This window comes from Polypterus senegalus, chromosome 12 (assembly GCF_016835505.1).
Source record: "Polypterus senegalus isolate Bchr_013 chromosome 12, ASM1683550v1, whole genome shotgun sequence".
NCBI lineage: Eukaryota > Metazoa > Chordata > Cladistia > Polypteriformes > Polypteridae > Polypterus > Polypterus senegalus.
In genome coordinates this window covers 5899747-5915230 of record NC_053165.1, presented here as the reverse complement: position 1 = coordinate 5915230, position 15484 = coordinate 5899747, and the positions used below count along the sequence as shown (strand labels likewise).

The window sequence follows — 15484 nt, the reverse complement described above, 5'->3', positions numbered from 1 at the left end:
CACTTGTTCTCATTGATCCTGTCTAAAAGCGCCCAGCTCTTCTGGTTGGAGAACGCTGAGCCTGTGAGTTTGGAGGTTCTCTTTGAACACGAGTCTGTGTGTTCAGGGTGGATATCTTAGAACAGGGGTCACCAGCTCTGGTCCTGGAGGACCTCCGTGGCTGTAGGTTTTCATTCTAACCCCTTTCTTAATGAGTCTCCTGGTTTTCCGGCTAATTAACTTCTTTTAAACTAATTTTAATTGACTTGCTCTTGAAGACTCAGACTCCTTAATTAGCAGCCAACACAACTGGTGTCCATCATACAATATCTGAAAATAAAGAACGGTGAAGGTCTGAGGAATGTTGATCTGCACAGGTCCACAGAGCTCTTAGCAAAGAGAAAATCGACAATTTCAGAAATGTCTGCCAATGCACCACGAGAGCAGCAACAAGCCACAGAATTAAAGAACGAGTTTCATTAACGACAAGATTGAGCCTGATTGAGCGACTGGCTGGAGTGAAATTGCTTGGAGTTTGAGGCCCTGACTTGGCTGCTCCTCTGTTGGCTCACTCGTTTCACATTTCATTTCTGTTTGGGTGCCATTTAAGGCAAGAAATGAAGAAATTCAGAGGAACGATGAAGAAATCTTTAAAAAGCAATTCAATTTAAGTGAACTCACGAGAAGTTAATTAGCAGCACAAACGGAGCACTCATTAAGAGAAAAAGGGTTCGAATGAAAACCTGCAGCCACGGTGGTCCTCGAGGACTGGAGTTGGGGACCCTGTCTTAGAAACGGCTTCTTCTACACAACACAACAAATCAGAGTTTTAAAGATGAAACTTGTAATTGGTAGATGTAGGATTTTTTACCTGCTCATCAGTTTAGGCCGAGCCAGTTTCTCTACATCTTTGTGTCTCCTAACCAATGATGAAATATTAACGTGCGTCATTACTCTAACTCCAGTTTATTGTTTTTCATCTGTAAGACCGATTTTACTATTATGATATAAATCAGTTATAAGTTAGTGAGTCAGTTAATCGAGTTCGCTCGACTTACTATCGTTTGCTTTATATACCCCAGACAGCAATGCGGCCGCAGCGGCTGATAGCCACGTGTTACGTGTAGCCTTGGCGATGAAGGCCGTGTAGCCAGCGTGTGCTCTGTAATAACACGTCACGTGCTCAGAAGCTACCAGGGCGCGTGTTTGCATAAACAGCATTTCATACACAACCTCAGAGGCTCAGTGCCATTCATTACTTGTGTTTCGGAATAAAAGCTCAGAGGCTGCTTAGCTTAACGTGAGTTACATTTAATTCAGAGCCTCATTACAGTATTAAAGAACACTCGCCAGATAGGAGCATTCAGACTGTGAGCCTCGGTGGCTGAAATCCAGCGTCTGTCCACAGTTAAGAGGGGCTACACCTTAGTTAGTTAGTTACGATGACAGCAGGCAGATAACCATTACAGCAACAAACAAAGGCAGGAAGACGCTGACCCTTTAAATGCCATTCACTTGGCCTGGTCGCTCTTCTCTGGATCGTCTCCAGTGCTGTTGTGTCCTTTTTGTAGCCTGGAGACCCAAACCGCACCCAGGACTCCAGATGAGGCCTCACCAGTGTGTTATAAAGCCTGAGCAGAACCTCCTGTGACTTGTACTCCACACGTCAAGGCGCTATATAACCTGACAGTCTGTTAGTCTTCTTAATGGCTTCTAAACACGGTCAGGAAGTCGATAGCTCAGACTCCACTACGACTCCTAAGTTCTTCTCATAAGGTGGACCATTGATTTTCAAACCGCACATTTTTACTTCCTATGTGTGATTCTTTACATTTACTGACATCTGCCACAAGTCTGCCCAAGTCCCCCAGATTCTCAATTATCTGCCAGTCCACGTCCATTGGTTTCATCTAATAACATAGCCAGCTTGTTCTTTCTGTTCCTGTCCAACTTTTCCTGTTCTGCCCCATTTCTCTATTTGCAGGCTGAAGATGAGTACGTGTATTGGCCAAGCCGGGAAGAATCGATGAACTGTGAGGCGTTTACTGTAACCCTTATCAGCAAAGACAGACTGTGCCTCTCCAATGAAGAGCAAATTATCATCCATGATTTCATCCTGGAAGCAACACAGGTACCATCTGCTTACCGTGTCGGCGCCTCCTGCGTTACCTGCTGCATGTCGTTCTTCACAGACTCCCTCCCAGAAGCTGGTTTTCTTTTTAAATGGTGTGGGTTGCCACTTTTTTATCAGTTATGCGCCAGTGTTTAGTTTTCACTAATTTGTCTTGTCCACAGACACTTTGTGTTTCATCAAGTTGTTAATTCTTCAGTTAAAAAAATAAAAAAGTTTCTTCTTACTACCGACTACTCGAAAACAGAAAGATGAACGGACTAGTAAGAATGGTTCTGTAGAAACTGCGTCCACTATTTTCCATTCTCTCTTTCTTTGCCCCTTTGTTCAGGATGACTACGTGCTAGAAGTTCGTCACTTCCAGTGCCCAAAATGGCCAAATCCAGATGCTCCAATCAGCAGCACTTTTGAACTTATCAATGTCATCAAGGAAGAGGCTTTGACGCGTGACGGTCCAACGATCGTCCATGACGAGTATGTGGTCTTTCTTTTATGACTTTTATCTGTTTGCTGTGAACGAGAGTTTATTTTTGGTCGTAGTAAAACATTTTTTTAAGCCCATCAACTGATAAATCCATCTGAAAAAGCATGCTTTGATATTTAGGAATTCACTGTGCTCGACGTGTTAATGCAAATGGGACCAACGACAGGAGTACAGTCAGGCCACGGGACTCATTGAGGGTCACCGTGGGATTTAAAACAAACCTGCTGCATCTTCTCAAAGCCATTTTACCAAATTCAGAGTCGTGAGAAGGTGGGCACAAGAATCAGAACAAAATATATAATAAAATGTGGGTGGAGCACCATCTGTGGGAATGACAACTGCAGTGCATATGTTTCTGTTATACGCCATTTGGTATGGGACTCGTAAAAGCAGTGTTAATGTTGGTTCCATCTGTTGGAATGACAACTGCAGTGCATTTTATTACTACAAATGTTTGTGATGCCCATTCGTTTGGAATGGACGGACACACAGACACTTATCCTTTTGTTAAGGTGGATGATTATTTGCTTAAGTTTTGTGATATATGTGGGTACATGTAAACCACATGCTGCTCTAAAGCATGTCTGTTTCTCCCACAGGTTTGGTGCAGTTTCGGCAGGAATGTTCTGTGCCCTTACTACCTTATCTCAACAGCTCGAGAGCGAAAATGCTGTGGATGTTTATCAGGTGGCAAAAATGATCAACCTCATGAGACCAGGGGTGTTTACAGATATTGTAAGTACTGCATGTCCTGTGGGCACATCACTCACACACTCACACACTCGCACACACAACCGCCAGAAACTCCTGCATGGAAACATGAGGTGACACACTGGGACAGGTCAGCTTTGTGAACATCATGGTGGTGTAGGGAGATTTAGATCGGGCCGTTGTACGGTACGTCCCTCAACTGTGCTTCCTGTGAGGCTGGATAATATAAAACTGATTTTTGTGATCTGACTTTTATCAAACCGCATCCACTGCTGCCCAGACAGCTCCACTTTAATGCTACACATAATTTTAAAATGTGGATAAAGAAATACATCAACCACTGTATATGTACATCCATCCATTTTCATAACCCATTTATCCAGCACATGGAGCCTAACACACACTATACGGCCAAACGCATGGGGAAACCTGACCATCACACATATGAGTTTGTTGGACATCCCATTCCAATAACATGGACATTAATATGGTGTTGCCCCCTTCCCTCTCCCCCTTATAGCAGCCCCCACACTTCTTTCCACAAGACCCCAGAGTGTGTCTGTGGGCATTTGTACCCAGTCATCCACAAAGGTCAGGTACCCATCACCAAAGTGTTCTGTAGAGATGAGGTCAGACTTGGTGCAGGCCACTCGACCCTTCACTGGCACCAAGAGGCTGAGCCCAAACCCCTGCCATTATCGCTCCTCCAGTGGGGACCATGCAGTGAGGCGTGACTCAGCGGTCCATCTTTCCGGTGCTCCAGAATCCGATTTATATCTATATTTATATTTATATTGGCTTGTGTGCAGCTGCTCGGCCATGGAGATCCATTTCAGTTGGGACACTCTTGTAGATGATGCCACAGAGGACTGGCCATTTCTACACACTCTGTGAATGAGTGTGCAGGGTCTACCACTTTACGGCTGAGCTTTTGCTCCTTGACACTTCCACTTCACAATAAGGTGACTGAGGCAGATCAAGTGGAGCACAAATTTTGTGGTAAAGGTGGCATGCTATGCCAGTGCTACATTTCATGTCGCTAAGGGTGTTTGTTAATGGACATTGCATGGCTATGTACGGATTGTAAGTAGCTGTTGACAATGGCCGTGCTACAGGGGTGTCCACTTACTTTTGGCCCAGCCGTAGGTTGGGTGGGTCATTACTGTCAAACAACACCTGTTTCTTTTGCACGTCATGTGAACGGCACAGTTGTTTCCCATAAGCCTTCAAATAAAAAGCTAACAGATCACGTGATTTACTCTCAGTCACATTACATTAGTCAGTGGTGCAGAGAGATCTGCAGAGATTATAGCTTACACTCCAACGGCCTGGCTGTCCATTACTGTACTGTTGGATCGATCGGAACTAACATTTGGACTTTGGCATCGACACCGGCTTTCAGACCACAGTACCAAAATGGTTCAGAAGCAAATTAACAGTTAACTCCAAAACCCAGCTGCCTTACTCCAGCCTCCCTAGTCCACTGCGCCATTGTGCCACGCTACGCACTGCTTTCCACTGCCATCCGCTGCGATGTCCCGATCTCATTGATATGCAATAAGAAGTCCCTGTGAAGTCTTGATTGAGTTGAAACCTGTGGTTTTGTTTCATTTCGTTAAGTCTACAGAACAGACGCATTCCGAGTGTCAAGGAAATGGGGGTGGCGTTTGGAGGGATTGAAAGGAAAGCTGAAAACTCTGAAATGCTGGCACCGCACCATTTTAAAGTTTGAGTTTTCCGGTACTTTTCCGGTACCAATATAGTGCACAACCCTACTAGAGAGCCACACATGGTGCCATTTCAAGATTTATACTAACCATGATACTTGTCACAGACCTCATTTTAAAATATCTGATATCTCTAACCCAACTTGTAGCCTTTCCTCGTATCCTTGTGTGTGTGAATCTCGCATTCAGCTGCTTGCCCGGCTCTGTCATGTTGAGTTACTTTACTCGGCTTCAGTCTCTGAAGACGACTCTCAGCGTGCCGCCTCTTTACTCTCCTCCTCCTCGTGTGTCTCACACTTGCACTTCTTCTTTTGAGCTAAACTTACTAATCCGATTGCTCAGAGGGACGGGGTGCACCCACAGACCCTTAGCACTCTATGACATCATCCTTTCCAGAGCGTCCAGCGCCAAGCCGCCTTACAGCTGCGCTGTTTCCCAGAATTCCACTGTTGCGCCTTATTAAGAGCCACCTGGCCAGTATAATGCTGTGGAGTTAGGGGTACCAACTGGGTCACGTTGAAGTAACACTAGTTCAATCAATCCGTCTTTATTCAGAGTACACGGGACTCATGCATTGGAAGGCAGAAGAGTGAAGTCCCGCTTTTCAGTCCGCTTTTCAGATTTTCTCCCTCCCGTTCCCCTTACTTATAAAAAGGTATATCGTTTACCTAAGCATTAATTTTATATTTCGCAAATCGGCCAACCGTCACAATCTGTTTTGTGAACGTGTCAGAGGGGCCCTAAAGAAGGAAAGGTCATCTTTCTGAAGAGCGAGTTGTCCCGGGTCGGCTGACTGCACCCTGTCTCATGACAGACGCCTGCCGTTAGTGCTAGTGCAAAACAGCTTTGTCAGCTTTTAACCCTTAGTAGCTTGCAGGCAGTTACTTCTGCTTTCAGAGTCACCAGGCCGCCCTGCGTAACAAAACATGGATGGTGTGAACAATTTAAATATCCAGCCATCCATTATCCAACCCGCCGTATCCTAACTACAAGGTCATGGGGGTCTGCCAGAGCCAATCCCAGCCAATACAAGGGGCACGGCAGGAAACAAACCATGGACAGGGCGCCAGCCCACCACAGGGCACACACACCCACTAGGGACAATTTGGGTCTGCCAGTCCACCTAACCTACATGTCTTTGGACTGTGGGAGGAAACCGACGTAGACACGGGGAGAACATGAAAACTCCACGCAGGGAGGACCCGGGAAGTGAACCTACAGGTCTCCTTACTTCAAGGCAGCAGCGCTACCCACTGCGCCACTGTGCTGCCCACCAATTTGAACATTCGAAACAAAAAACAAAGACTCTCCTAATATAGTAAAAAAAAAAAAATGAAAAAGACAAAAGCAAAGTCCCAGCTCCACTTCCAGGTCTGTCCATCCACCAGTGTCATGCGTAACTCTGCAGTCCATTCACTCTTCTGTCAATTAAAAGTTGTGCTGCTCAGCCTTGTTGGGGTCCGTGGTTTACAGCTGGAGTCTTAAAAACTACTGGAGAAAAAAAGTGGCAATCCGAAATAACGAAGAAGGTGGTACTGCTCATGTACCCCTCTGAAGTAGCAGGACACTTATTATAAACCTCAGCAGATGTGCGGTGCGGCGTATTGACCTGAAGGTAAAGTGACTTGTTAACGTGCAGCTCTTCCACTAAATACGTAATGTCATGAGAAACGTGTCCCAGTGAAGCCACCTCAGACCACCCCAAAGTGACAAAGTCACGGACTGAAATGTGGATTTGATTTTTAAAACAACTGATGTAGCGACCTGCCCGTACCGTCCATGCATGACAATACACTTGAGGCTGAATTACAGAGCGCTCTTTGTAAATGTGGGTCTGTCTTTCTCTTTTGCAGGAACAATACCAATATCTATATAAAGCAATGCTCAGCTTGGTCAGCACCAAGGAGAACGGAAACGGCCCTGTGCTAATGGACAAAAATGGCGCTGTTGTTGTGACAGACGAATCGGACCCCGCAGAAAGCATGGAGTCTCTAGTTTGAAGTTGGAGGCACTTACTTTATTAAACCTAAAGGACTAGGCAGACTTTTTTGAGGCCTTTTTTTGCCAGACTCTAGTAAAAAAAAAAAAAATTAAAAAAAATATATATAACCTGATTAATTTTTTTACACTGAAAACTTTTTGATATTTATTTTTGCCATTTTATGTCTTAATGTTATCCTACTGAGCATTTGCACCTATGTTTTAATTTCACACAATGAAACGTAATTCTTTCTAGTTTGCACTATATATTCAGTGTTACTGCCTATAAGAATCAAGTCCTAATGTAACATTCCATGGCACCCATCCGACTTGTGCGTCCTTCAGTTTGCCCGGGCAGGGCTGGGCACAAGCGCCCCGCTTTTTGATGTTTTAATAGCGGATCAAGCAATGCAATGTCATGCCATGCAGGAAGCTGGTGTGTCCTCGATCCCCGAGGTCCTTTTGACTCCACCTTAGCAATAGAGTGAAGGCCGTGGCGCGTTCGAGGCTCTACAAGGTAATGTTTTGCTTTTTGTTTTTAGTGGAAGCGTAAATCTGAAGGAAAAAAAAAGAAAACCCCATGCTGTGAACTGAGGGGGCAAATGAAGCCGTCACTGGTGTGCTGTTGTCTTGAAGCTCCGGCGTGGGGGGCTTTGGGGAGGAGGTGGGGGGCTTTGGTGGTTTTTTTGTTTTTCACCTCCCCCTTGGGTATCCTTTTGGTCTTTTAATAATTAAACGTAAAAAAGCAGGAAATGAAAGTGTTCATCAAGTTCTATACGTGTGTGTGTGTGTGTGTGTGTGTGTGTGTGTGTGTACTGACCAGATACGTTTACACACACACAGAATGTGTTTGTGAGTGAAAGGCCGTATGCAAGGGGGGACCCACAAATTCACAGAATTATAAAATGGAGTGCCAGCGCTGTGCCCCCCTCTTGTTCTCAGGTCTAAAACTTCCTGCGCGTTTTGTTTTTTTCTTTCACGGTAATGAATCTTCCTCCTTTCAGTTTTAATTCTATTTTCCCCGAGACAGAGTGAGATCTGGCACATTCTGGGGTGTGCCAGCGTATTCTTGCTCACAAACTCTGTGACTGGCGATGCGGCGTGTGACGGTGCCCAGTTTTGGGTCTCCGGCTGTCTTTTCCTGATGCGTTCCCAGCAGTTCAGCATAACGTGGCTGATTGGCGGTCTGTCCGCAGGGTACAAAGTCCATCAGTGTTGATCATCAGTGTCTGCTGTGGTGGCTTGGAGGAGAACAAAAATAACAAGAAATAAAAATCAGCAAAGTCACCAGCAGCCGATTCGAGATGTGCACCCTAAGCCTGCTGCTACTGACCGATTCCAGGAATTTTAGGGTCCCCCCTCGTGTAAGAGAGAGAATCAGTATGGCGGAGTGTGTCGTGTTATAAGCTGTGAAATAAAGAGAAGTACGAAGAAAAGGGCTTGGGGTCCCAGGAGAAGACCCATCCACTAATAGTCCTGGTTGAAAGCAAGAAAACCACTGAAGCGGGTTCAGGTTTGTAGAATGCAGCATCTCGTCTGCGCTACCATCACATCCTCGCCTAAACACGGCGTTTGTAAAGGAAGCCACTCTCCGTCCACCCTGGCATTTTCATATCATTCACAGAAATCTCTCCGTCCACACTAAAACAACCAAAAACGCATACGACGCGGCCATTCACACACACACACACTCGGTGGAAACAGAAAGAGCAAACGTCCTCCGCGCTGGATGTTCATTTGCACCTTGGGTTAACACACAGAACAGCAACGGCGAACACAAACCAATTGACGAGTATGAGACGAGCAAAGCGGCCGAGGCAACGTAATGAGCGGGCCACACGAGAAACACGAGCCAATCAGAGCGCGATTAGAGTCTGCGTTTTCAAAACTCTCCCTTTTCACCCAAACACACTGCAGTGCTGAGCTGGCTCTTTTTTTAGGGGTTCTGGAGATCAAGGTCTGCCTTTTTAAACAAAAAGTAGTAGCGTGGACCGCCGTAGTACCAATAGCGAGGTTGGCGACGTCCTCCACTGTAATTCAATGTCGGTGATGCCGCGTGCCCACCCAGTTGTGGGTTTTCCTGTCAGCCATGGTGTGCGGCTGCTTGTCGTGAGTGGGACCCAAATCTCAATTCCATGGCCAGGGCAGCCCCCGTATCGCGGCGTGAGCTCTCGACTGAGACCAAGATCAGCGCCCAGTGGTTGACATTTTTTTGTGTGACAGACAGACATCCCTTAGCATTATATATATATGGAGAGAGAAAGAAACACGGAGAGAATCGCCAAGTAAGAAATCAAATGTCACAACTCAGAACGCCGAATACTCAGATGGCACGTGAACAGGGCATTCAATGAAGAGGCAGATGGGACGCCATTGTTCATCCAACCTGCTATGCTCTGTTCTGGGGTCAAAGAGGGAGAAAGTGTTAGAGTGCCACCCCGTGGTCTGGAGGTGAATTACGCACGTGTCCGGCAGTGGCAGCAGCAGCTCTTAGCTTTGGATTGCCGTTTTGCACGCGCCGATCACTTGAACTCCATGACCGCGTGTTCTTTCCACCAGCTTTATGTCACACGGAGAACTAACTCCCTCATCTACGTGCCTCTTTACGCAGCCACACGTACCTTACATGACACCCTAAAGGCAGACAAGTGCAGATTTTGTGATGATTATTTTTGATTTTTTTTTAAGTCACTACGTATGCACACGTGCAGCACACGTCCACGAGCAGATGTCGGGTTTGTGTCAAGCGACTCTCACTGCCTGGATCTTCAGCTTTGATTCAGAATGCAATGTACAGTCTTGTTGTTTTTGTTTTGTGTGTTTTTCTTTCTTTCTTTCTTTCTTTCTTTCTTTCTTTCTTTCTTCAGTGATATCAAGCAGCACCAAAACTGTGGCCTAAACGAAATGTGAGCTTTTCCACTCCAACACAAAGGTGTCTTTAACGTGTGAACTTTTGAAAGCAGCGCGCGGCGTGGCACCACACACGTGCGCCATTCTTTATGCTGAAAGCTTTCAGGTTCGGCGTCCCCCATTTGTCAGCAGCGTCCCGCAGGCCCTCGCTCAGTGGAGTGGATCGATGCCTTGAATTATTCCTTTGCCTCAAAACTCCGTCTGGGCTTGTTGAACACTTCGGCTGGCGAGTCTCGAGTGTGTAACGGAAATAATAATTGATCAGCGTCGTCGTGTAATTCTGAGCCGCGCGACACGACAGCACAACTGCCTTGGTGTTTAGTCTTTTACTATTGTGTTGCGTTTCTTTTTTGAAACAAAGAAAAAGAAAAATTGGAGGGAAAAAAAGTAGAATCGATCAACTTTACCAAAGATATTTATTACTAACTTCAGCAAGAAGATCAGCAGCGAGTGTCATTCTGACCAGCACATCACACACTTGTCGCTTTATCGCGTCTCCATTTTGCCGAGTCCTCTGCTCTGTTGGTGCCGTTTTTTTCCCCGTTGACTCTTTGGTTTCTTTTCTCTTTCTGATCCACTTTTTTCATTCGAAAACAACAACAAAAAAAAAAAACACAAAAAGATTTAAAAACGGTGAACAATAAAAACTGTGATTACGGCAAAGTGAGAGTCGCAACGTCCCCTGATTGTTGGCATTGTGACCATAAAGACGGATGGACGGACAGACAGACAGACGGATCTCTTTCTCTATTTTTATTTCGTTTTCTATGCGTGATCTTCAGAATATGAACGTGAAGTCAAATACAATCTGTAAGGTTTCTTTTGTTTGTTTTTCCCTTTTTTGTTCTCTCCACAATGAGAGGCCATTTTATGGAAGTTAAACTCCAACATTTGGGGGAAATGACTTGATGATGATTTACTTTTCTCCTTTGCTTTATTTTGGGCATTTTAGAGTCATATTATTATTATTTTTTTTTTTTCCCTATAATTACAGACTTTGTGTAGTCGCCAGTTATTCATTTTTATTTTGTTTTTTTTGTATCTTTCACATACGTATACGTCATCCACGTAAACTCTGTACATATTTTGTTGCTTAATAGTCATCTTCTGGAAACTTTGTATCTATGGTATATAATCATAGAATTTTATATTTTCATATAAAGCTATTTTTTCTCTAGTTTCAACTCCTTCATGATTTTTTGTTTTCTCCTTTGTGTTTTTTTGTTTTTTGTGGATTTGTGGAATCGACGAAGTCTCCGTGCATTGAAGTCGTGAGTAACAGCATCGCATTCCAAACTCAATTCCACATGTGCTCAGTTTTGGGGCAGTGATTGTGAAATTCCAAGGTTTTCATTTTCTTTTTATGCTCTTTTTTTTTTATATATATTTTTTTACAGTTCTGTTGTCAGTGTGTGCAATAGAAATAGTTCTAGCCAGTCACTGAATACGTTTGTCTCATTGACCCATTCAGACGTACGTGTGCTGTTTCTCCTCTTTTGTAACTTGGAAAAAAAAAAAAAAAAAAGAAAAAATTGAAAACTTTTTTTGGTTCTGTTCAAAGCTATATAAAATCATTCTATTGTGTTATTTAATATGTAAATTGTATTGCTATACATAAAATAAAGTTTGGGTTTTAATGTACTTTCTGGGCATTTCTGGGTTCTTCCATGAGGTTAACAGAAGGTCCTACTCACCACCGTGACCCCCTCCATGGCGTTAACCCCCAGCGCCTCCCGGCCTCGGAATTCTGGGAAAAAGCGGTGAAGCCCAAGTGTGACTCGGGACAAACAGCCATGAAACAGCAATCCGCGCCTCCTGCCATCCAGTGGATGAAGTAACACCATGCAGCAAACTAAATAAATACATAAATTAATACAGAATCGTGAATATTTCAACTCGGAGACTCAAAACACACAAACTAAATAATGATAGGAATAACAGCAATAATAATGTAGCACTAGTATTAGTAGTAGTAGTAGTAGTAATAATAATAGTACTAATGATAATAACAATAGTAATGTAGCACTTGTAGTAGTAATAATGACAATAGTAATAATAATAATAATGTAGCACTAGTATTATAGTAGTAGTAGTAATAATAGTAATAATAATAATTGTAATAATAACAGCAATAATACTAATTGCAACAATGATAATAATAATAATGTAGCAGTAGTAATAATAGTGATAGTGATGATAATAATAATTGTAATACTGATGATAATAATATAGCACTAGTATTAGTACTACTACTACTAATAATAATAATAATAATAACAGCACTAGTATTAGTAGTAATAATTGTAATACTGATAACAGTAATAATGTAGCACTGGTATTAGTAGTAGTAGTAGCGCTATTAGTAGTAATAATAATAGTAATAATAATAATTGTAATACATTTCCCTCTGGACTTATAGGGTGGGGCAGGGGGTGTTCCCTAATTTGATTGGCAGGTGGCCCCGCCTCATTGGGGAGAACATAACAAAGGCAGCTTACATAAACAAACCCAAAAATGAAGAATGATGTACACGATGAACATAAATAGAATTAAAAAATGGACAAAAGTGACATCACACGTGAATGTGGACCCCCCAGCCAGGCCGAGACATGACATGGAGCTGTTAATCGAGTGTTTTAAAGAAGCAACTCTGAGTGACAGTTATGGCTGTGTGACTTGTCCCTCCTAGTGACAGTGACACCAACGGCACCGGATGACAGGCCTGATCAGCTCGGGTTGTTTAAAGCTTCAAGATGCAGCTGTTAGATTTCGATTGAATGGAAGGGTCAGAAATATGTTAGCCCCCTGTGTCCTGTCCTGTCCACAATGCAGTAACCGTCAATGTTCAATTCGGGGGTCTCAGGTGCTGCTGACCTTCTGCCATCTCATGTGTAAACAAAAGATAAACAAAATCAGAAAAGTGCGCCAAGGAAGACATGTCACCCGTCCCAACTGTGAGGGGTACTGTGAGGGGTGCTGTGCCCTGGTGACGTCTCCAAACGTGTCACACAAAGGACAAGTGCCCAGCCTGCATCTGCAGTACGGCGGTGAGCACTCGACAGGCCTGTCCTGCTGCGGTTATCTTGGCGTCTCTGCTACACGTAACATCTTTTCTTATGGAACATTTTTAGCTGAGCTTTCTGGGGTTGACATCACAACACTAAGGGGGCATCGGCTCTGTCACGTCACTCACTTTTTCCAGTGACTCTTACCTTTGGAGCCCCCTCAAGTCTTGTAGTCTGACGTACCCAGCGACTCAATCCAAGCCTTGGGCTGCTGTGTCTTTTGATCTGCTGCTCTTAATACGTCATCAACACTTCAGAGGGAGGTGAGACCACCACTACTGACACCACCTGTGAAGGCACACAACTGAGACACAGGTGGGTTTGTGAGGTGAAGGGGGCCCTGGTGCTCATTTCAAATGTCACAAACGAGCACAACGGGTCTGCCAGAGGGATGGGATGACTTTCAGGGGGCCGCCCCTCCTTGGTGGCATCACTCGTGGTGGACCATTCTGGGTGGGCCAGATGCCAGGAGAAAGCCCATCTTCTGGACTGCACAGAGCCCTCTTCAGATGAGGACCTCCACCTCTCTGGGCCGCGCCAGCACTTGGATGGGAGACCATCTCGGAAACGCTTGGGCTGCTGCTGGAAGAGGTGTTGGTGAAGCCAGCAGGAGGCAGTGATCCTGTGCTCTGTGTGTTGATCCCAAAGCCACCCCCGGGCACTGAGCTGTACAAATTGTGACACCTTTCAGATGTGACATGAAACCGAGGTCCTGACTCTCTGTGGTCATCCTTCATAAAGAGTAGGGGGTATCTTGATGTCCACTACGGCCTGGTCATTCTGCCCCCTCATCCCCCCCTGTCTCTAATTGGCCATCTCTCTCACCACCCAACAGCTCATGTCTGGTGGGCGTCACATCATCCAGGTGGGTGCTGCACATTAGCAGTGGTTGAAATGCCCCCCAAGTAAGGCACTCGGAGTAGTAAATAAAGCACTACATAAATGTGAAGTTTGGGGTGAGGCCACTGAAGGGTCCTGTTAATGGACTTTTCAGGCCCAGTTTGTCGAAGACCCCTTTGTATTCTAGCATGACTGAGCCCACTCTGGTCCATAAAGACAATGGAGGGACTCAAATGGTCCGACCCTACTGGACATCTTTGCGATGAATTGGAACGGGGAGACGGGCAACTCCACATTCTTGGAATGGGATGTCCAGTAAGCTAATAGGGGTGTGGTGGTCAGGTGTCCACAAACTTCTGGCCCACTTTAAATATTCACTCAGTATTGTTGGAGAGCCCCCCGCTCTGTCTGCGCCAGCCACAATCTCCTGAGCGGGTCAGTGGCTGAGGGGCTCCAGCACAGCTGGGGTCGGGCACTCAAGTGACGGGGTCTGGTAACGTCAGGGTGGTACAATAAATGAAGTGGCGTTTGACCAGACAGCCCCCTTTTACTGGGAATGTCCCAAAACTGCGTATCACCTGGCAGCACCCAAGAAATTCTTTACTGATCAATAAAGAAAACAAAAATGACAAAGGCCTAATAAAACGAAAAGCGAGCAGCGTAACCCAACAGCAATAACACGGAACTCGACAGGTGGTGGGCTTATTAAACGCACGGCCGCAGTGACGCTGACCACCTTCAGTGGACCCCCACTCAACCAAAAGGTCATGTGTTATGGTGGGGGTCTTCTAGGACAGGACACGGGACATGTACCCTCATTCAAGGAGCCGTGGAGTCTGCTCCATCTCTGAGGACCCCCACTGGAGATACCTGTCCATCACCTGAAGAACATCCTGGTTGTCCAGTTGGATTAAAAGCCAAAGCCCACCCAGTAGGAGGGGGGAAAAGAAAGAGTTTCTAAAATGGCCTTCTTTCAGCCCACACCTAAACCTTGTCCTGGTCACATCTGAAATCAGCCCACTGTGGTGGGCGTAGAAACACAAGAATAACCGTTCAAGACACTCAACTATGAATTAAACTGCTGCTGCTGCTTCTTCTTGTTCCTCTTCCTCTTATTCCACGTCAGCCTTCTCCATGCAGCTCCACCCAGGCGCCCACTTTTCCTTCAGATCTTCCTTTACTTAATCACTGGACTTCCACTCCCATCATTCTTTTTGCCCACATCTTCCTCGTCTCTCCTCATCACAGGTCCTCGCCACTTCAGCCTACTTTCCTGTCCTTTCTGAGTTGACTCTCCCACAAATATGGCCGTAATGGCCTTAATAGACTTCCCTAATGTTGCTGACTCCGACACTGGGGGGTGGGGGGTGGTGGGTTAGAGGTTTGTTTGGATATCGAATGACAACAATGGTGGGGGGGTTCCTAAAAAGCTCCAAATTCTTGAAACACCACTTGACTCAAATGTCTGATTATACGCACCGGTGAGTCAGGAAGACGCCGGACTAAACCAGCTGAAGGGCTCTCAAAGCGCAAACACAAACCAAACAGCAGCAACACGACATGATGTGCTCTGCCCAAGAGAGTCCAGCTGCAGGCGACACAGTCTGAGGCCTTGGCCAGATTCAACGACCCGAGACATTCTGAAGCCCTCGTCGGT

The 15484-nt window shown here is 45.3% G+C and overlaps 1 protein-coding gene across 1 annotated transcript in view; it reads left to right on the top strand.

Moving 5' to 3' along the window:
- Positions 1-7133, top strand: part of ptprga (protein tyrosine phosphatase receptor type Ga) — a 399554-nt gene extending 392421 nt beyond the window's left edge. Inside the window, exons 26-29 of the mRNA XM_039770749.1 lie at positions 1964-2110; positions 2442-2584; positions 3194-3329; positions 6886-7133. Coding sequence (XP_039626683.1) covers positions 1964-2110; positions 2442-2584; positions 3194-3329; positions 6886-7032 — 573 coding nt within the window. The 3' untranslated portion in view covers positions 7033-7133. The remainder of the gene's footprint in view (positions 1-1963; positions 2111-2441; positions 2585-3193; positions 3330-6885) is intronic.
- Positions 7134-15484: the final 8351 nt, after the last annotated feature.